At 40.6% G+C, this 22,744-nt stretch overlaps 1 protein-coding gene across 3 annotated transcripts in view; it reads right to left on the reverse strand.

Moving 5' to 3' along the window:
- Window positions 1-22,744, reverse strand: part of LOC146961366 (regulator of G protein signaling 6-like) — a 91,534-nt gene that overhangs the window by 20,067 nt on the left and 48,723 nt on the right. For all 3 annotated transcript variants that reach the window (XM_085771005.1, XM_085771004.1, XM_085771006.1), the window contains 3 exons: window positions 3,766-3,862; window positions 1,465-1,515; window positions 365-471 (listed from right to left, as the gene is read on the reverse strand). In XM_085771005.1, the coding sequence (XP_085627131.1) occupies window positions 365-471; window positions 1,465-1,515; window positions 3,766-3,862 (255 nt within the window). The remainder of the gene's footprint in view (window positions 1-364; window positions 472-1,464; window positions 1,516-3,765; window positions 3,863-22,744) is intronic.

Raw genomic sequence — 22,744 nt, forward strand, 5'->3', positions numbered from 1 at the left:
ATTTTTTCCAGCCCCTCAAAGTGCAGGAAAAACGCAGTTTTTATTTGGAGCTAACCAACTGCTGATCGGCGGGCGCTAACCCTGGGCCGGAGGGATACGTGAGTTGGTTAGGTGCAGTGCAGAGAGTCTTCTACTGCAATTCAAGTACTTAGGGGCTATCTGTAGATCATACAACCCCACTTTTAAAAAATGCTACTATCCCTTTAACACCAAGAACCAGTCAATTTTCACATGACTAATCAGTCATGCAGCAAGTATCTTGAGTCTTCAGCTATCTTAAATATGGGGTAAAGTTGATTTATTGATTCTAAATGCAGCCATTTTTGCCACCTCTCTGCATGTTTCACTTGAGGCTCTTGCTCACCTGAAAGCGGTAGAAAGTGCCGTCATCCTTGAGAGACAGGACGTGGTCTGAGATGGGGAAGAAGTACCCCTGAGCTGCGATGAGACTCCCGATGTGCATGGCCTCAGCTGTGAAAGGAAAAAGAACAAGGAGTTCAGATCACAGTGGGTTCCCCGGCGCTCCACATGTTATCTCTAATTCAATATTTGTATGGGTGGAATAGACTAAGTAACAGTATCAGGACAATGGAGTCAAAAACCTTAGGACAGTATGATTTTCTTATGCTGAGTATTGAGGTAAAAGCCACAGATGTCCTGTCTTTACGTCATTAAAAGGTTGAAGATTTGCTGTATATAAATCTATTGATCATATCTTACCGTATATTTAAATAGCCTGCTGTATCATGTACCATGACTCAAGAATTGACTCAGTGTCCACGCTGTGGGCTACTGTACTAACAATAAACACTGCTCTCCCACCACTGTGCCTCAGGTCAGGCCAGCTTAACAACTTATCTAAATACTATAGCCACTATTTATTTTTTATTTTTTTTCTGTGTTTTAAATGGCTTGTTTTCTTATTTTCCAAAAAAGTTTGTGTTATTTCAACACCACATTTCACAACTTCACAAATACCTATAATCTTCTTGGATAATGTCTGAGTTTCTGTCTGCTCAGCCAAGGCTAACTGCAAAGATCTTCTATTTATCTCAAACATAAAAGTGTTTGTGTCTCTAAAACGGTAAAAATCAATGCCCTGTGCATAGGAGGGAGACTAATGAAAGACCTGGAGCAGCTACCACACACTGTGTCTGACCTTTCAAGAACTGGACTTTTGTCGACTGAGAAACTTGTTATTTTGCCTTTTCACATTCTCAACATTAAGATTATTAAGATAAGACACGACGTCGGGATATTTGACAGCCACAATAAGGACAAGTCACTTTGTGGTTGTTAATGTATGACATACAAAGGGGATGTTTGATGTAGAAAGCTTTTTATTTGTCCTATGGTTCTGCAAGACTTCTGTTATCATAGTCGACTGTGGCCTTAAAAGAACGTCTGTACATTTAGCACAGCAGAGGCAGATCAGTCAGGTGTTCGTTTTAAGTTAAAACTTACCTGGATCCTCAATGGCCAGATTCTTCATCAGCCACTGTACAATATCTGCACCTGAATCGGGTCAGACAGAGAGATACAAATGAGTGTTACAGAGGAAAGCTGGGGGGTTGGAGAAGGGATGTGATTTAAAAACAAAACAAAAGGGAAGATGAAGTAGATCACAAAAGTTAGAAAGACAGAAGAAAAGACAAGGGAAATTAAGTGCTTTAATTTCTACATTTTCAAAGCACACTTAAAATTTAAATATGTAAACAGCTCTGAGAATTTAAAGTAACAGAGGGTATTTTCACCAGCTGATGTGTTTTTCAATAAACAATCTCAAAACATCAGATCTGATGAAGAAATAATAACTTTCTGAGTATCTCCCATCAAGCTCTTGGCTTCAAAATGAAATAATGATCCAGATAAATGCCTTTACCCCCTGGAAATAAAGATTATCCCTTGCCACTGGCACTCAGGGGAATAACATCTAGAGACCTGACATTATTTTCTGCAATAAGTATGATAGGTAAAGCTCCCTAAAAAGCTTTTTTTTCCTTTTTTTTGGCGATAGAGATAGAGTATTATCTTATCTGTGCTTCCCCTCTGCTTTCTCTGAGCCCCGAAGGAGTTGGCGTTTAATTCTCCATCATTCATTAGCTTCCTGGCCCCCGGCACTCAGCTGCAAACATTTGAGCTGCTGCTCTGCACATCCATCCGCTGCTGTAGTAATTGTGTTTATTGATACGCTCTGCTTATGGCATATTGGGGTAATGCATTTTCCATAAGTGCAAGGACTGAAAAAAAAAGAAGAAGAATGATAATAGCCTTCCTTTGTTTCCATCATTTCTGTGGGGTGTGTCAAAGCCTCCCACTGAGGCTTCAGCTTGTAAGTAACAGCAGCCGACTACAGGCAAGGCGGCTCACATCCATCCTTCAACAGCTTACCTTACAATTGGCCAATCATGGTTTTATTTTTCTGTTTTAAATCTTCAATTATTTACAAAGTTTAACACTGTTTTGTCCATGATATAGTCCCACACAGTGACCTCCACAGTCCCAGCTTTATTGAAGTAGTCAGGACTTGATTGCCTTGCTTTGGGGCACCTTAACAGTAGGAGAACAGCATTACTCATTCCTTTTCCACACTTATGTTGTCCTCTCACTCTCCCTGCAGCCATTCAGCTATCCTCCAGTGATCCATTGCAGAGGAAAAAAACAGAGCTGCAGCCTTGACACAACCAGAATGAAATACAGCCACAAAACACACACTGCATGTTTGTGGATGTAAGGATGTGACTCAGCTGGAGATTTGGCTTGTACTTTCTCCTACACTATCGCATTTGTGATCCCAATTCAGCACTGCTGTGGGGTTTACCCACAGGATGTGGTAAAACACCAGCCGGTTGCTGAATTATTGCTGAAAAGGCAGAAATTGGTGACTAAGAGGGTAGGCCTAGACCCCACAAATAATTTACAAAACTGAGGGAATAATGCTGCGTTCAAGACAGCTCAGAAGTAACCGAGAAGTCGGAACTCCAACTTGGAAATTTCCGACTTCCGACATCATAGCGTTCACACTACTCAGAGGAGAAAAAACATGGATGCCCGAAAGAAGAAGAAGAAAGAAAGAAGAGTTTCACGCCATTCAATTCATTTTTCACAACTCAGAACTAATTTTTTCCACAAGTTCTCTTGAACACCGCATAATTAAACTTTTTCTTGTCGAGACTTAAGAGAATCAAAACAGCTAACTTGAACCTGGAGGAAGAGGTAGTCTAGTTTAGCATAAAGGGAACAGGTGGAAACAGTTAGCTTAGTTTAGCATTAAAATGAGAAAATAGTATTAGTTTAGCACGAAGACTGGAAACAGGGTGAAACCGGTAGCTTAAGTTAGCATAAAAATGAAAAAGAAAAAAAAAAACCTTCGGAAACAGGTATAGGTAACAAAATCTGTTTACGACCTCACTAATAAACCCATTATCTCATATGGTTAATCTGTACAAAAACCAAAGTGTAAACTTTCACAAAAAAAAGAAATATAAAAATAAACCTTTTCACCAGAAAAGTAAAATAAAAAAGCATGTTTCTTCACCCTGGAAACAAGTGATGAGAGTGAATCATCCCTCCAGCTCTCCCGAAACATGAAGCTCTCAGGATGATGCATCTCAGCATTTTCCATGGTCTCCTTCTGTCTCTCATCTCTTTTCACCAGGCATTCACATCACTGACGCACTTCAATGTTTACAGACTGCAGCGTCTGTCAGAGCCTCATCTCTGATATCTCTTTCTCTTTCTCTTTCTCTCTCCATTTCTTTTTACCTGTGACGACGCTGGGGATTTTGGTCATGAAGCTTTTGACAGTTCGGATGGGAACTCCCTCCGTCTCATCCTGGATGTTTGTGACAATGTCTTCAATCTGCAGAAGGAGACGGACAGAGAGGAAAAAAGAGAGATGATTAAAAAGTTTGATCAATCTGAAAGTTCTGTTTGAGGCGAGTATTGGCTAAATGGACTAAATTTAGCGTTTTGATATCAATAAACCATCACCACATTACTTCTCATCTGCTAGTTTCTACTCTGTAGGCCAATTTTATAGCTGCACAGGGCCAAGTACTTGCTTCAGCCACTGCCTCCTTTGTCATCCTCATCAATCCAAGAAGAGACTTTTTATGATACTATGGTGAATCATGTTATGTTCATCTAGTTTGAAAAAAGAAGATGCAGGTTCAGCTTCCCTTCGTGGCACTTAATCAGGCTGCGTCCTCTCCAAAAAAAAAAAAAAAAGTTGCGTCTGTGTACTTCAGAAAAAAATCTGCTGAATGATTTACAAAACAGAACGAGGTTCCTATTATGTCAGCACAGACACAGACTGCGCTTTCAGAGCTTCTGATGTACCAAGGCATTTAATTAATTTTAGCCATGAAATTCAAATGTGTTTGCATGCTATGAAGTGGGCACTTGAACTTCCTGAAAAACTGCTGCTTAGAAAACTGTTCATTTTCACTGACAAGATTATCCCACACTGGCTGTTGTAAACTACAAAATGCAACCAATAAAATCTTATTTTAATCCAGCTGTTATGTTCGTCCTTTCAAATCAAGTCTTTTCAAAGCAACTGCAGCACATCAAGGGAGTAACGATGCCCCATACAAGGACCCTTTGAATATGCGAGCTTTGATTTAATCCTTATATACTGTTACTACATGGCCATATTGTCTATAAAAGTTGCTTTCAACAGCGGAAAATTAGAGGATAATGAGACTCATTAACTCATAGCACACGTCTTCGGCCCAGTATTGTCACAACTGTGCATATGTGAAATAAAAACACAGTGCCCACCTGTGAGATGATCAGACTGGAGTTTGATTTACTTTTGTTTTGATTGCAATGTCGACACCCCCTCTCTGCACAGATGCTTTTTTGTTTGCGTCAGAGAGTGGGAAGTGAGAACTTGGTCGCTTTGGAGACAGAAACTACCACACAACTCAAGAAGCTATATATAAACCCCAAATCCAATCCAGAGCACAGAGAAAGACAGATAGAAAAATGGCAACAGTACATATGTGTGCGAGTTTTTTTATTTTTTTTTTATACCTGAACCATTAAAGAGATCACATTAAAGAAGTGCTGGAAAAAAAAACATTACAGAGAACATTATGTGAACACTCACAGTCATGCATGCACAGACATCGAGCTCTGAGAAAAGCACTTTCAACTTCTGTGCCTGTAGTACCCAGAGTACATTGTACTGCAGATGTGTCCTCATGCTGTGTACATTTCTCTGACCCTTTTAGCTTTATGAGTATATTTATAATGTGTGAGCTTGCTGTCAGTGCAATGCAATTCTAGCATGGCTCCCACGCTGGGTCAACGCTTACATGACTACTTCCACAACAGACTCATACAGACTCTACTTAATGTAGAGCATGCTTTAAATATACAGAGCATGCCATAATGCACATCCAATGCAAATCCCTCTAGATCTGTTTGAACAAGCTGATAATTATTGTCCAAGAATTAAAAAAAATAAAATAAAAATAAAGCTTTGCCAACTTCTGCCTGATAAAAGCTGGATAATTTGGCTAAAATCTTGTGATTATGTCCAGCATAGGAACCTGGGGGGGGTAAGCTCAAAGTGAGGGAGGTAAAACTGGCAGCAAATCTGCTACAGAAGAGAAATTCAACTGGACAAAAGGAGCAGAAGCGTTACATTGGCTTTGGCCTGCAGATGCTGAATGGATCAGGTGGGAAAGTATTGTTTTTTTCTGCACATTAGCCCCAAATGCAAGACCATCAGCAGTTTTACTAAAAAAAAAAAAAAACCCCATCACATTTGGTTCTTTGGATTGGTTTATCGACACATTTATGACTTTTTTTTTTATTTTTTAAGTGCTTTCAAGGTGCAAATGAGTAGCAAAGTTGTGATCTCTTATTACGCCTACATTCACCTACATCCATCTCTGAGCCATGATTTGGCATAATTTAAAACTGACACCTTAGGAAATGTGTTTATGTGCTGTCTTGCCAAGGTAGAAGAGTGTATTAATGACACCATCATTTGCAATTTGCTTAACACAAAGACAGGAAGCAAGGCAACAGACTGGCTCTGTCTATATAAAAAAAAGAAATCTACCAGCAGCACCTTTAAAATCACACAAATAATTAATATGTACACAAACAGAAATGCATCAATAATACAAACACCAAGTTGTGTTTGTACAGGAAATTGCACACTGTACTATTTATTAGCTTCAGACCAGACCAGTGACTTCCTGTAGTTTCTACGGTGATGACAGAACTCCACTTCATCAAGTGTTTATCTTTGGACAGAGTCGGCCTCTCAGGTTCCCTCTGCTTGCAGTCTGATGCTGAGCTGAACAAACACCTCCTGCTTCTAGCTGCTGACTTGAAGGATAACGGAAACTCTCGGGTGTAGTTGATAGATAGGGACAGAAAAATCTGTCCACTATTGAGCAGGAAAAGTGAACCTGGAAACACTAAACAGCTGCTGTCGAAACGCATACACCATAAAGCAGCTTGTTTTTGGCACAGCAAACAGCAAATATTAAGGAAAAGAACGAGAAGCTTGTCTTTTTCACTTCCCAGCGCGTACGTTCCCGACCAATCTGCAGATTCAAACTGACAAGCCCTCTGCTTTTACGTCTCCGGCCATCAGTCTGCTATCGCCCTTCTTCCCCTCTCTTGTTAAAAGAAGGAGAGATCCTGGCTGTCTGCCAGAAGCAAAGGGGCACAGGCAGCTTTGGGCTCCGCATCAGAATCAATATAATAATACGATTCTAACAAGACCTTGATGGTGTGTGGAGACAGCTGCTCAAATGACTTTAATGGCTTCCGCTGTCATGAACAATCTACCCCTGCCCCACTAATCAAAACAGGTATTCATACCGGGTTCACTGCAGGTTACAACAGCTGTCTACCCCAGAGTTTCAGGAAAAGACGCAAAAATTTCCAACCATACTCTGGCCAACATAACATGGTTTAAACACAATGCATCTTATGGATCAGGCTGAGTCATGGTTGCACACAATTAGTCAATTAGTCATCATACTAGTACTAATTTACTTACTACTTAGTTTATCAGTGAATTTCATTGGTCGACCTTGCATTATGTCCCTGTAATATTAAGCCACATTCAAATTTTGCCAGGGGCCTCTGATCTGAACTCTCCGAGGCCAACATAGTGACTTCATCTGAATGCTGCTTCCTTACTGAACATGGCCTGAAGACCGTGTTTAAGGGTTAAGATTAGAATAATCTAATGTGAACAATGAAGTTTTGCTAACCTTAACCCCCTAACTGAAGGTGAGGTTCAGGATAGATGGTCAGTGTCCCATTTTAACCACTTCCATTCGACTTAAGTTCAACCCTTAAAACTACCCCTTTAATCAGAGGGGGTCAGGTGCAGACTTCGAACGTAATGCAAGATGAAATGCGGGGTGAAGGCGTCTTCTGTTGTCTGCATTTCTTCTTTGTTGGTCCATGAAACGAAGAAAGATCATCACAGCCCACGCAACAGGTAACACAAGTGCTTAAGGCGGCATTTTCAAGCCTGAATGAAAACCCACTACAGGTGGTGCCTCTTAGCTTCTCACTACGCATGACATAGGTGAACTAGTCGGCTACGCCAAGTGGTGTTTTGTAAGATCTCTCCTTCCAACACTTCTCACTCCATCGTCAAGGGGTATCTCCCTTTGAAGGGAGGAGAAATGGGACTGGGCCTGAATCTTATGACGATCATCTAAACAAAGACACGTGTGCTTGTAGGTGATGTGAACATGCGCGTAACGGCTGAGTGCATGTGCTCTGCTCTTGGATTGTGCGTTGTTTGTTTGTGTCGCAGCTCTGAGAGCAGCCCAGTGGGAGCAGATTTCATCAGACTTATTGCGAGCCGCTCTATTTAACTCCCCGTTGGGCAGTGGGCTGCCTGATTACAATGTTATCACCACACGCTTAGCACGGACCAACTAGCGGGCTGGCAGGCAGCTTGGCAGACAGGTGGGTTATGGTGGGGAGGGGGGGGGGGGGGGGGGCGACAAGGACTATGCTGTTGATTGTAGTTTAATGATCCCTTCGGGCAACGGGGTGGTTTGTCCCTTTACACTCGCCAGCGATGCAGATGCAGATGCCATTGTATCCATCCCTCAGTGATCTGTGTATTAGTCTGACTGTGTATCGTACTTACTGGAGCCTTATGCAAGACTCAAAAAAGCATCTGATGGAGTGAGTGTGTGGGAGACAAAGATGAGCACAATATTCCCTCAAACTGGCGAAAGTGTAGCTTCATCTTCTGAAACCGATTTCAGCCAATAAGGAGAAGGAAGTATCTGAATTTAAAAATAGCAATACTACAAGAATAAAATATGCCATTATAAATCCTGCATTAAAAATTAAAAGTATTATAAGGCTTCAAAGTAAAAGTTCTCAATTTGCAGAATAACCTATTTTAGTGTCATATATTATGAATTGTATATATATTATTAAGCGGATCTAATTAATGTTGGGTAGTTAAATCTAAGTTGGAACCATCACATCTTCATCATCATATGTTTGGTTTTAAAAATACTAAAGTAAAAAGTGCAATAAAGTTTAGTGCAGTAGCTTTTGACTATAACTCCTCAACATTTGTTACTTTTCACCTTTTGCCCAACAATACAGGAAGCTGCTGTTGACAACTGAACTGATTTGAGCTCATCTTATATTTGCTGCTGCTAACATGTCCTGCAATTTCAGTTCAATCTAAATTTCAAGTATGAACATTTATTTAACCTCAGGGGTCCGTGACTCCTGACCAATGAGAGGACGCTGAGTTACACAAGAGTTTATCAGGGTGGAAGTGGGCTAAAGCATCCGGAGTCGACCACGCTGACCCATGGGAAGCAGTAACAATAACTCACAGCTGGACCCACAACATGGCACGCACCCATATACACGCAGGAGGTGCCAACAAAAGTACACTTTATTTGTAAAATAACCCCCCATTTGAATTCCCGACCTTGAATTGGCTGCAATTAGCCTTCCCCGGCACACAGAGGAGTCTGTGGGAGAGGAGACCGACAAGCCCATCACCGCGGCTATAATGAAGCAGGTATACGTCCTGCTGAGAGAGAAAATGTCAGCCACAGCCCCGCGGGGTGGGATGTCTGCACGGAGAAGTCAGGCTAACACGTTTTGAGAGAAAAGAAAGAAAATTACATCCTCTGAACCATGCAGCTCCGAGCCTTCCTCACAGTAATAGTAACACGCTGCCGGATCAATAGCAGGCTGGATGAAGGCCAGCTGGAGAACAAGAGAACAAGAAGACAGATGACTGACATTCAAGTCAGCGATATGAGGATCCAATGTTCTGGCCTTTTATTTGACCACAGCTTTGACAGTTTAGCTGCCCGAGTCATGTGGGTCTCTACAAATAGATCATTATCACTCCTTTATTCTAATTCCATTCATCTTCAGTTGATTTTTTGAGCAGCGAAATTCACCATGAAGCTACGAAAACTGAAAATGTCACCAAAAGAGGCACAGGGCCATGAATTTCTAAAGAAGACTTTAAACCACAAGATCTTCAGAAGTTACTTTTCATCAAAACACTCCAGGCAAATTCTTTGAAGGCCTATTTTAAGTCTTATCCATGGCAACAGTATCACTCTATTATCAGAGACTGAAAAAGGATAAAAAGTTTTTTTTTTTTCTTAGCAACCAGCAGTAATTCATGCACCGTTGATCCTATTTTATATACCTGGGAGACTGAGCTCAAATATACATAGGAAGAAAAATGCGTTTCCATGAAATGATTAATTCAGTTTTCAAGGGAAAGCAAAGAAGTATGTGATCAGACTGGTTATAAGAGACCCATTGGTCGATTTTTAGCTCCTTCAGCGCATCTGCATATTACCTTCGCAACATCCTTAACAATCAAGTGCTGAAACACCACACTGATTGCACCATGTTCCTCCGCGCCTCAAGAGCCCCTTGCATGCAGACAAGGAACACTCGGACAGAAAGTCAAGTGACAACAAAAGAAAAGACGAAGGAGCCGGCTGAGAGTCGCCCAAACAGATGCAGACAAATTGATCTAAAATATCATGCACATGTTATAAACGTGTGAGCTCAGAATTATGTCTCAGTAAGTGCATTCAACATAAAGCAACACATAAGGTTACAATACAGTGTCACTTTGCCGCCAATGCTGCAGCCACACACACACACACACACACACAGACCACGCCACCACTGTCAAAATGCAGGCTCGTACAGATCTGTTAGAGCTGATGAAATTTGTAGAAAGACAACATATTGCCCCCTCTCCAATGTTGTTACCTCCAAATTGCTTTCTACAGGCAGAGGCTGTGCAGGGAAAACTGTCACCAACCGGCTGATTCAGGTTCAAGTCCACTGACATTGGCATTTTAATGTAACCTAACCTTCACTTAAAATAAAATTTTTACTCGTGGCACTTAATTATGCATCATGTTACCATTCACAGCAGCAACAGCAGCAGGAAAAAGATCTCCAATGACAAATGTGCCCACAGTACAACCATAAATACAGCTGCTCGTATCCCATTTCTACATGGTTAAAAGAAGACAGTCTAAAATTCTTGACTAATCTTCTGAGCTTACAAATAGATTCAAAGAAACTACCAGTACCAGTCCTGGCGCAGCGTTGTGACCTCAACCATGGTTGATGAGAGCAGAAATGTTGTTGTTGTTGTTGTTGTTGTTGTAGTGAAAATGGGCGAGCTCGTGAAGACGCGAATTTACACAAAATGGTCACGAGTCAAAACGAGCGTCAAATCGCGTATCTCGCGTTTGGTCGCGCGTCAGAACTCGAGCGAAAAAAAAGCGTTCCTCGTGTTTGGTGGGAAGCCCCTTGTGGGTCTTCCCACCAAACACGATGAAATAGACGAAGACGCGATGGTCCCGTCGCCCAAAAAAAATCGGGTGTATTGCGTCGCAAAAAAAAAAAGTCGCGTCTACCGCGTCTCGCGCCTAATCGCGTCTTTGCGTTACGGCCTTTTACACCGCGGACGTAACGAATAAACGGTGACGGTGTGAACGAACAACATAGAACAGGACCAGACGTGGCGTTGTTTCCTCTTTTCACCGACAGCTCCACTCTCCCTTACTTACACTAACTACTGTTATTGTTGAGGCCAGAGAATTGTGGGATTTGTAGTTTTTGACCAATCGCGGGTTGTGCTCTTTCTTTTTGTGATTTTCCCGGTTCACACGTTTGTTTGTTTTTAGGGGCAAATGCGAGTGAAATGCTCGCCCATGGTGGGCATAAGAAAATGTAAGACCTGTCTAAAATTATTTAAGACTTGAACACAATAATTCAACAAATTTAAGACATTTTAATTTTTTTATTTTATGATGCTGTGTATTATATATTATATATTTAAGAGCATCTTAGAATTTTCTAATAAATTTAATACTTTTTAAGGCCTTAATTTTAGATACTGTACATGAATTTAAGACTTTTATTAAAACACATATTAAAACTTAAAGTGACGTAATAACAGCGCTACAGCGAGAAATAAAACAGCTGCCGGTTGCAGCGAGATGCATTCTGGGAAACTTGTCATACCCCTCGGTTTGAAGTGTGCCTCTGAAAAATCTCCGTTATAGCCCTACCACTTCCCCCTAACCCTCGTCTGAACCAGAATCGGGACACCACCACTTCACGTGAACGCGCCAGTACCAGAATCAGTACCAGAACCAGTACGAGTACCAGTACCAGTACCAGAACCAGTACTGCATTTTAGGTCAATGCATAAGTTCTTCATATAGTGTGTTCACTTCTGAGAGACTCATCTCACCACATCCCAGTTGGCCAGGGTGCTCTATTTTATATCAGCACAACATTTCCCAATAAGCTCTTATCTGACTAAAAATAACTTCATTGTGACGTGTTGAATTGGAGAGCAGCTCATAGCAGAAGTAGAGGATCTGGTGGTATAGGCAGATATTTGTTGACACTTGCATTTAGCATTGCATTTTAATTATTTACAAGTTTTTTTGACTAAGCAGCGGTAAAATACTTATTTGTGTCTAATATTTCATCATACTGTGCCTTACACCAGATATGTGACAACAGCTTACAAAGAGATACACACACACACACACAACTTAGAAATTCCCCTGCACTGGAGAAGTATACAAACAACATGGAGAGGCTGGGGAAAGATATCACACCACGCTGTTAATATGATCTGCATCAGCTCACATGGAGAATAATTAGACAGTGAGTTCACATTAGACCACCAGCTGGATCATGATACTGGGAGTCATGATCACAAAATCCATTTTTATCACTAGGTTATCAACACAGAAATTTTCTGTAAAGTCAAATCGCAACATGCTCCAAGCGGCGCTAAGATCTAATGAGCACAGGGGGAAAAAAACTACTTTTGCACATGTTTGGTTCAGTATTTAGGCCAAAGCTAAGCTTGTATTTTATCTTCAGCTTGGTTCAATAATCAGGCTTGGTTATGTTCGATATGCTTTCCTCTTTATGGTTGTGGTCCTTGTTGTTTAAACAATGCTGCAGAGAGCAGAGCAGCGCACTTTATTGAACCACTATGTCTCTTTAGTTGTACACAAAGGCTTTGCAGGTTTAGAAACAACAATGCTGAGAGTAGTTAATCACCATGTATAGAAGCTTTGGCTTATAAGTGAACGTGTGTAGGTGTATAGTGTCATCTGAGGTAACCGTTCCTTCTGAGAACACACTTTCCTTTCAGTCGGACACCTTTCTTCCCCTGCACTGCCTGAATCCCACGGCTGCTGCTGCTGCTGCTGCTGCTGCTCAGGGATCTCTGCACCTCTGCAGATATTACATGGCTCTCTGTAGAGCAGATCACAATCAGCCCGAGTTTTAGGATTACACTGCTCCAACACATTCCTGGGATAACACCTCTTTCCTCCTACATTTTATTGCATCCCTCCTGCCTCCATTCTGTATTCCGGCAGATGTTATATCACTATGAAGGACACTTTTGTTCTTAATGTCACTGTAATGGATATGATTCACAGCTCTACTCTAAAGCCTCTGCGAATAGGATCTTGTCTGGGTTACATTTCCAGCAACACTATATTTCATTGGGTATTTAAGGGAACCTGGGCGTACATTAAAAAAAACATGAGCCCACTACGATTATTATATTTCTACTGTAATATATCTTGTAAGGTATTATATTGTACTATAAAGTAAAATCCTACTGCATTTGTCCTATTAATTACATTTCTAGGATTCATACCAGCCTCTATACTCAATGCTCACTTTCTAAACGACGATATTAATGTAAAGCTTTTTAATCCACAAGTACAGCATGATCTATTACAGCTCCAATAAACTTTTAGAAGAAAAGGCCTGAGTCACCGAAAGCCTCCGCCTCAGTGTTACATAAGCTTCCTTTCTCCATAGTAAACCAGTGAAGTAGGATAATCTTGATGGAAGAACAATTTGGTCCCTGGAGCACTGGACTAAATTCAGACAGACTAATGAGCATAAATATGTATTAAGAAATTATCTTTGTAAAAGACTCCACATTACTCCACTCGCTGGCGGACACAAGTGGAAAAAAGTGGAAAACAAAAACAAACAACCCTGCATCCGACTGAACGTATCAGTGTAATTCCTGCCTTTAAGCAGCGTGTTTATTTTAAAATGATTAGTACACCGAACTGTGCAATTAATGTCTTCTTTACACTAAGCTTCCCAGCAACACAGAGGAAGAGCTAACACACATGAAAGTCAGAAGTACTGTATGGAGTGTCTCGGCCAAACATGGCAACCCTGTCTTCATGAAATGAGACGATTTCTCTGTGCAATTTAATGGCAAAGTCAAATGGAGGTAAGGATGATGGCATGGAAGTACTTGACTGACAGACTCTGAATCCGATAGGTTTAAGAATCCATTTATTATTATTCATTCAATCGTCTTTCATATAATGGCGGCGGATAGAGCTCACTTTTGAATCGTCCAAAACACACACTATGAAACATCCAGATACCTCCATACTGCTCGTCTGTACTGACCCAAGTGTCCTGAAGCCGCCACATGAAAAAGTTGTTGGGGAAAAAAAAAATTTGATCTCTGTTTTTAGCCTTGTTGTAGCAGTAGCTCCCAGTGGCTCTGTTGATGTTTGTGCACATGCGCGAGATTTGCTGCGAGATGTTCTTCCGTGTTTACATCATACATCCAATGGTTTACAACGACAAACGACCCCTGCTGGAACTCTAAAAGTGTTTTGATTACTCTGAAAGTACTCCAAACCCTTCCTTGGCATGACAGTGAGTAGGTGAATTATCTATTTTGGGTGAAGTATCCCTTTAAGAGCACATGAGAAGCACTTTAGACAGACCTGAGAAAATGTGAACCTCTCTATTAACCTTTAAATGCAAAAGACGCTTGGGTAATCATAACCAGTGCAATGCAAATTAGGTCATTAACTGAGGTAATTAATGCATAATTTTAGGCTCTTATTCCTTATCCCTTTAGTTCAAGGTGCAATGTGTAAATGCAGTTTAAAAGTATAAATGTTGTGTTTCTATGATGCATTTTGTTGCATTGTTAAACTTCTTGTAATAATCTACACTAGAGGCATCGCCTGCGGTGGTTTCCCATGGTGACTTCTTTCCTTCTCTAACGCTTTGTACTTGTTTCCCCAAGTCGACACACTCTCAGTGAGCTGTAGCAAAAAGTGTATGAAATGTGTATCACTTGCACAAGTTCTCATTAACATGAAGAGGCTGAGTGTGATACATCCACCTTTTGTTGACATGTGTAATAACAAGGTTCTGGTAATGAATCTTTCCCTGCAGTGGAAATTGTTTAATAAAGCCCGGGCACGAAAACAGTTCATGAACATGTGCTTCCATAACACTACTGCAATAAGAGGAGTTAGGTAATCCCACGTTCAATCCAATCTCTCATGCAGGATATTAGCACCTTTCTTGATGCGGGAAGAGGATTACCATGCCAACCTGGCAAAGGTCAAATTAGTTTCATCAAATTTATTAGATGTAGTGACTTGATGAAAATGTGTGCATGTAGGCATCATTCACACATTAACACACAGACACAGACACACACACAACCTAAATGAATTGCCATAGAGTGGGTGTAATGACTCATGGTGGAGATGGTGAAGCTGTCTGCCTGCAGAGTGTATGGGTTTATGTCTGAAGGTCAGATATGATGGCTGTGTGACAGTGATGATGAGTCTTACTGGTTTCGGCCCAGTGCATCTGGAGGCAAAGTGATGTGACTGTTAATGGAAGTGTAATGACAACAGGACGGCTTTGCCACAGTTGACTGCCGGTGCGTCTCTGCCTGACAGCTGACACCGTGGCAGAGGAATTTATGAGGCCGCCGGTCAGGATCTGGGACCACAAGAGAAATAGAAGTCACCTGGTTTGTGTATCTGAAGCTAATTATATTGTTTTCTCTAGCCAGTAACCAGTGAAAATAATCTACATTTCAGTGTTAAAGTGTAGTTTAAAGGTGATCTAGGGATTGATTGAATTGGATATGATTTTCTATGAGAGTTTGTCACAGTTCACTTACTTTTGTTCTAGCACCACCAGCAAGTGGGGTATAAGGGTGAATGTGAAAACTACTGGTTGAGTGACCATGAAATGTGACGCATTCATGTTTCCCTCAGAATATATTACAACAACCTTTGTGATAGTTTATCTTTTCTTTGACAGGTTTTTGTGACAAAATGTCAGCAAAACTACTGACATCCCCATCCAGCCTCAGCTGTACTTGCAGAAAGGCATGTTAGTATTTTCATTAGGGTCTTGTTAGCATGCTGATATTAGCATTGAGCTCGCAGCACACGTAGCCTACATCCTCTCAGAGCAACTTGTGTACTGTTTTAATATTTGCACTATAAAATGTTTAGAAATGTATCTAGCATCTTAGAAACCTATATTGCTTATCAGTACTGATTTTCTGATTGAAATATCCAGACAGTGTTGGATATGAGTTCTGGGTTCATAATGTTCAAAACAACCAGGATGACCGAAGTGCTGTATACATAAGATAAAATAAAGTGAAATTTAATTTAATTAATCACATTAAATCACACAGCCAAAAGCTTTATTAATCTGGGCAAAAAGCCAGGGAGTAAAAGTGTGTTTTTAAAGGTGGCAAAAAAAACTTAATTGCATTATTCTCCTCCCAAAGGTGCTCACTGTCTTAATTATAACTACCTTTAATACCTTCCCTCAATGACAACCTTCAACGACGAAGAAATATAAAAAATAAAAATTATGCAACTGTTTTTTTTCCAGTGCCTTCAGTGACTTTGTATGTGCATAAAAACTCCTGGACTGTGAGTGAAGGTGTCCAGCAGAGTAGGAAAATGAGAAAATGTGGTAATCCATCATCCCAGTGAACACAGGATCAATCCATCTAAAGTGAAGCCTTTGGTGAAAATGACCAAAAATCATTCATGAAATCTGCTTAATGGTGGATGACCACAACAACCTTGATAAGGGAATACCCTCCACTGGGAATGCAAATGCTTGCAGAACTGTAATAACATGTCACAGCAGATCAATTTGTTACTGACAATTGTGACGAGAGCCAGTCTAACAATGATTTAAGTGCTTTTTTGAACTTTAAGCACAAAGAGTGTGAAACGTAATTGGACCAAAAAAAAGGATTTCAGAAAGCTGCTGGAGAAGAAGGAGATTACAGCCTCGCTGTGGTTAACACCTCTGGGACACAACAGCTGCTGCAGTGAGGACACGGTGCCCTGAACAACGGCGGTGCTACAACGTGTACCTGACTGCAGGAAGAACCAAAAGATTACCTGGATTTAGACATGAAAGGCCGTACTTTTTCACTTGAAAGGATATGAAGAGTGAGGAAAGGCTGAGAAAGAGCAGAGGGACAAGAGGGGGCGAGAAGTCTGACGGACGTCTTTACTTTTTTAGCGAGGTAGAAAACTCCCCGTCTTAGTGGAAAAAGCCAAGATACCGCTTGACTGCAGCGAGTTCACAGGGACCACACTAAAAATGTTTGATAAGAAGACGTATAATTTTACGGACTAACACCACACTAGTTCAATTTTCCATCTCAAACTTCAAGCCAGCTTCACGGCCTACTGAAAGTTTTGTCGCCCTTGTTGGTGCAGTACAATCACCACTCCACACCACAGTTGTGTCTAAATTCAACTTGATAATGAACAGAGTTTCTTTATGTTTCTGTGTTGTAGAGGAGTATTACAAATATCACGCAGCTAAGTGGTAGTCTTAATGAAAATTTGGAGATAAACACAAAAGGGCACTCATTGCCCGTGGAAACAGAGCTGGGAATACGTCCCTGCTGGAGTTCCTGAAGGACAAACAGTGTCATGTATTTTAAGCTTCTCCTTAGGAGAGCTTTAAAGTCCTCCCCTTGGTTGTTTCTTATGCTTGAAAATAATTCCTGTCTCATTATTGGAGAGATCGGTGCTACTTGATATTTTCTTGATTGCCCTCGTTTCTTGAAGGACGTTTCCGATCATTAGCTGACAGTGTGACAGGAAAAGAGAAGTGTTTGGGGCTTCTGGCTAGCTCATCAGCTAAAAAACAGCCCTTAAGTGGAAGAGCATGAAAAACACATATTTTACAAGATGGCACCATACCATTGTTTTCCTGATAGAGAAAACTAAGAGAAAACTAAAAGCTGCATCACATGAACATTTCATGACATGCACCTTTTTTAGGAGTTTATAAAGCTCCATTGAGTCATTATCAAAGTTTTGGAGAATTAATAGAAAGTTCCCCAACTGCATTTTTAGAAACTTATAGTAAATATAATTTCTAAAGCTGCCACAATATGCCAGTGCTCCAATATGATCGACCACTTAGCCACCGTATAGCCCAACTTTCTTACCCGCGAGACGCAGAGAAAGTGCTGAATTACCAGGGCTGAAATGTCGAGAGGTCAAAGTTCCCATAAAAACTTGGTAATTGAGATTCCTGTGTGGCAGACAGCCAACCGGCCGCAGACAGCCAGAGAGAGTGAAGCGAGGCCAAACACTCCCTGGGCAATAATCAATCCAGACAAGTTTTCATTGCTCCCAGCGAGGGACACCAACAGAGCTGACCTTGTGTCTCAAAGCCAGACACATCCATACCTGGCAGAGGGTAAGTAATCATCGCAGGGGGAGGCTGATTATTTTCCATTCTCCTCATTCACCCATGGGAGTCCAGTCTGCCCACAGCAAATTATGTCATGACTGTGCATCAAATTACAATTTACCTCATGTTTTCTTCATGAAAGGTACACTAGAGGTAAGAATAGCACTTTATTATCATCACCAACGTCGTCATCCACATCCACAGACGCATCTAAAAACATTCCTGCGCCACTTTAACCCCCTCAGACTGAAATTTCATCTTTGAGCTCTGTGTGTCCCCAGTAGGCTGCCATCTTTTTCGCCAAATAAAAATGACTTGTTGTCGATTATCTCAATCCATGACACAGACAGAAAACAACACTGCCAGAGCTGCGCCCCAAACGTACTGTACCATGAATCGCAACATGATGAGTGGTGATTGCTATTTTCCCAAAGGAAAATTATGAACGTAACTTTCTTTGTTTGAGCTGCACGAGTGCATTTACAAAAGAGAGAAACATCACTTTAGATTAAAAAAAAAAATCAAATAAAGGCAGCAAGGGTAAAAGCACTTGGCACTTCCCTTCATAGATAAGACGGCGCTCATTTTGACTCCATTCTTAGTTTGTCAGAGAAAATCCATTAGCCCACAATTTACTGCTCTCCTGCTGCACTGTCAGAGTGAATAGGGATGGGTATGTGGGTGTCTCTGAAATGGCACTCATTAAAATCTTTTTATCTTACCTAACACTTCAAGGATTCAACATGAAATGGCGCTGACAGAAGATAAGAAAGATTGTTCGTCTCTTAAAGGGCATGTCAGGACTCTCTCCAAAGATTTTTTTTTCTCTTTGAGGGGGGTTGGGGGTTGGGGAGGTGGATGGAATGAATGGAAATATATTTTGACAGAGGTCTTTCCAACAGTGTATCATTCACACTGCGATCTACCTTAAGATGCCAGGCTGATGAAAAAAGGGGAACACTTCAGACTTTCCTGTTATACAAATACAAAAATCTCTGGAGCTGTGGTTTGTAGCTTTAAGAATCCCCCATTAAATTTCATTTACACCAAAACTATCACAGGGATGAATTATTATATAACTTTGGGCATCTTTTAACTTTTTAATGCACCATAATCAGGTCAAATTTTCAATTTGCTCCCCAGTTTAATTTACAGTAAAAACCATTAAATGGATATCCTGCATTAATTATACATCACATGCTTTGTGAACACACACGTGTAACTATAAGCTCACAGAGCTTCCAGCATGGCTGCTGATCAACTGTGGCTACATACAGTAATGAGACACTTCAATTATGATTAAATATGAAACTGCTAATTATAATTAATATAAATCTTGGATTCCCTGCAGTAATGGGAGTTTAAGGTAGGATAGAGATGTGTGGGTGTCAAGAGTGGGTTTTAGTTATTTCTGCAGATATATGGAGAAACTGGTAAAAGACTCGTCACAGGGAGGAAGACAAAGGCAAAATGCCCAAACTTTGGTTCATAAATAAAAGAAAACAATAAGTTATAATTATCTTACACGGCCACACATGCACATACAAATACACACAGGAGGGTACAACACAACGTTGTTTTTCTTCTGTCAAGAAAAGCCTGAAAATTATGTAACACACACAGATCTGGTTGACATAAGAACAAACACTCGCAGCTACAGCTGTGGTTTTTGTTTAAACAAAAGTGTCAGAATCAAATCACAGACAAACAAAACCCCCAAAAAAAAGAAAAGAAAAAAAAAAAAACCCTGCCTGCGAGCGTCGATCAGAACACACACGACTGACAATTTCACATTCCCATTGATCAGAGCAGTCGGAGACAGACGGCCGGGCTCTGTTCTGACGGGCGCGATGCAGATTGGGCCTGATCAGAGCTCATTTGCAGGATTAAAGGGGGGCACATGCGGGGTGTCGATGGCCTTGACTCCCGGTTCCCTCTCCCTCACCCTGGGGAGCAGCTCATAGGCCGCTTCTGAGCGCAACAGGGAGGACAAAGATCTGAGGAACAGGCCAAAAAGCCCAGCTCTGTCGGGTGGATAAAGACTCAGACTTCAATGGCTCTGAAGGAACGGCTCTGCGGCTCTTTTCCTTTTCCACTATTTATTCTTCTTCACACATGTTTTGTCTCTGCATCATCTGGAGGATTATGTACAAGAAACTGCGTGAAAAGCTAAAGTCTAAGGTTTACTATGTGACCATCTCTCACGAAGACAAAGAATATGCATCAAAGACAATGCAGAAAAACAGCCGGTGTGAGCAATCTGTCTTTACATGACATTAACACCAGTACCAGCGTGGGATATCTGTAGAGCATTAAGTCTGGATCTTGAGAAACAGATAAGCTTATTCAAAAAAATACGCCACATACCTTTGGTCTTCTGTGAACACGCTTTGATATCTCTGAGTGCCAATTTTCAGCTCTGCACCGTGCTAATGAACGGCTGCTAGGAACCAGGGAAGAGCTGCTGTCTTAACGCTGTTTTATATATATCCGCTGTATATTTATTTTTATCAACCAGTCCAAACATCTTAGTGATCTTTTCTCACAATTAACAGTTTTGAATGTGCACACTTGGAGAGGGATCACATCTAAAAACTACTAGTCTTTTATCATCAGCCGATCTTTGCTGCGTATAAAGCTTTTAGGGACTGGTCACACTCAGCAAGATCGATGCAAATAAATACACATCAGTTTGACTCTTCATCCTGACTGAGCTCTTTGAAGCTGCTCCATTACACTGATATGAGCCACGTTTCATTAAGATAGGAAATCAGGAAGATTTTGGAACCCATTTAGGTTTTTTTTGTGCTGCTGGCTGATGATAGGCTACATCACCACTGGGGTGGTGTTAAGTGTGAAGAGTTTTAGTGTCAAAAAGAGAAAATGACACAGAGTTCTTTTACTCTGCAGGGTTTTAACCACTAGACAGAGGGTCTGAGTTAGCGTGGGTTCCCCAACAACAAAGAATACTGTCTACTACCACATCCTCAGAGGTCCAATTAGAGCGGAGACTGAGCTCTGTTTCACATCGTACTGTACCTGCCCTGCTGAAATAGAGCCGCAGCACCTTCCACAGGGGAATTTATTCTTCTGAAATCTCAAGTGCTTTCAAAAGAAACCACACTGTGAAAAATGCCCTTCCCCCGATACGCTATTTATTCTCATGCTTCTCAAGCCCTAAAAATCTCGAATGATTACGACTTAATTTGTCCACATTCATCAAATTAACTCCCTGGTCTGTTCGACTCAACTAATGGATTTCACCCTCGGAAAGGAAAAAAAAAATCAATCTTAAGAGGGTCGTTTAGTTTCAGATCTCTTTTATAACCTTTGTCATTTGTCAGGATGAAAAATTATACCAATAGGTTTTAATTACAATACAGGAAGTATCAGGAAATCCCCCTTTAAGCAAGAGCCAGTAATTTAAATCAAACCTAGAGGAGGCATTATCCAGTTACACGGCTTTAACTGTTAATATGGATAGATTTGCAATGAAGTTATTCCACAGAGGCTTTTGTCGCTCTAATATGATCCCAGGACGATGCTGCCCTTTAGAGTCCTTGTTAAGAAGGTGTGTGTTGTCAAATTAGTCTCATCAAACATGGAGCTGCAGTCGTGCTTGCAGCTCTGTGAGGCTGCAGACATGGAAACGATGTGAGTTAAATGCTAACGCTAACACGCTTGCAGTGGCACAGACGCTATGATGTTGAGTGGACACTGTTTTTAATCTCCGTTTATGTGTTTGCAACATTATTTTATTAAATTAGCATTATAAAATCAGACTTTGCTAATTAGTTTATAACTAGGTAACACTTTATTTGACACCTATCTCTATAATGCGTTATTACCATACTTATAATGAGTTATAATGCAGTTATAGTACTGTATAACTATAGTTATAAACACTCATAAATTATCATAATGCTTTAATCATAACACACTATAAAGCATTTTATCATGACTTATAGGGTCAGGTATTATAATACGAGTTATAATGCTTTATAATGTGTTATGCTTATTGTTATAAATCCTTATGAGTGTTTAAAATGATAGTTATACGCATTTATAAGCCAATTATAATACATTATAACTATAATTATAATGCATTATCGATGTGGGCATTGTCAGCAAGTTAATAACAATGATAACGTATTATAATACCTGACCTTATAAGTCATGATCAAATGCTTTATACTGTAGTATTTATAACTGGTTATACAGTGCTACTGTATAACTGCATTATAGTAGTATGGTTATAATGCGTTATAGAGATATCATAGGTGTCAAATAAAGTGTTACCTATAACTAAATATGAAACACAAATGAGGTTTGATGATGGTGGAGGGTGGCCACAGTCTCTGGGATTTGATTTGTTGTTGAGATATTTCAGGTCAGTTGAGAGCCAACCAGTCAAGCTTGGTTTTGTTTATGGTTTAGTTTTTCCTCCCCCATGTTGTTGAATACTCACTCTCACTATGGGAATGGTTGGGTTTCCCTTGATGATTAACCCTCTAATGTGCCTTGAGATAATGCATGTTATGACTTGGTGCTATACAATAAAACTGAATTGAAATTTACTGTGTTAAATTGCCTTAAATTATGTGACGATTACAAATATATAATGCTGACAGTAGAGATT

The sequence above is a fragment of the Trachurus japonicus genome, chromosome 24 (genome assembly GCF_045865225.1).
Source record: "Trachurus japonicus isolate A0001 chromosome 24, Traja_1.0".
Classification (NCBI taxonomy): Eukaryota; Metazoa; Chordata; class Actinopteri; order Carangiformes; family Carangidae; genus Trachurus; species Trachurus japonicus.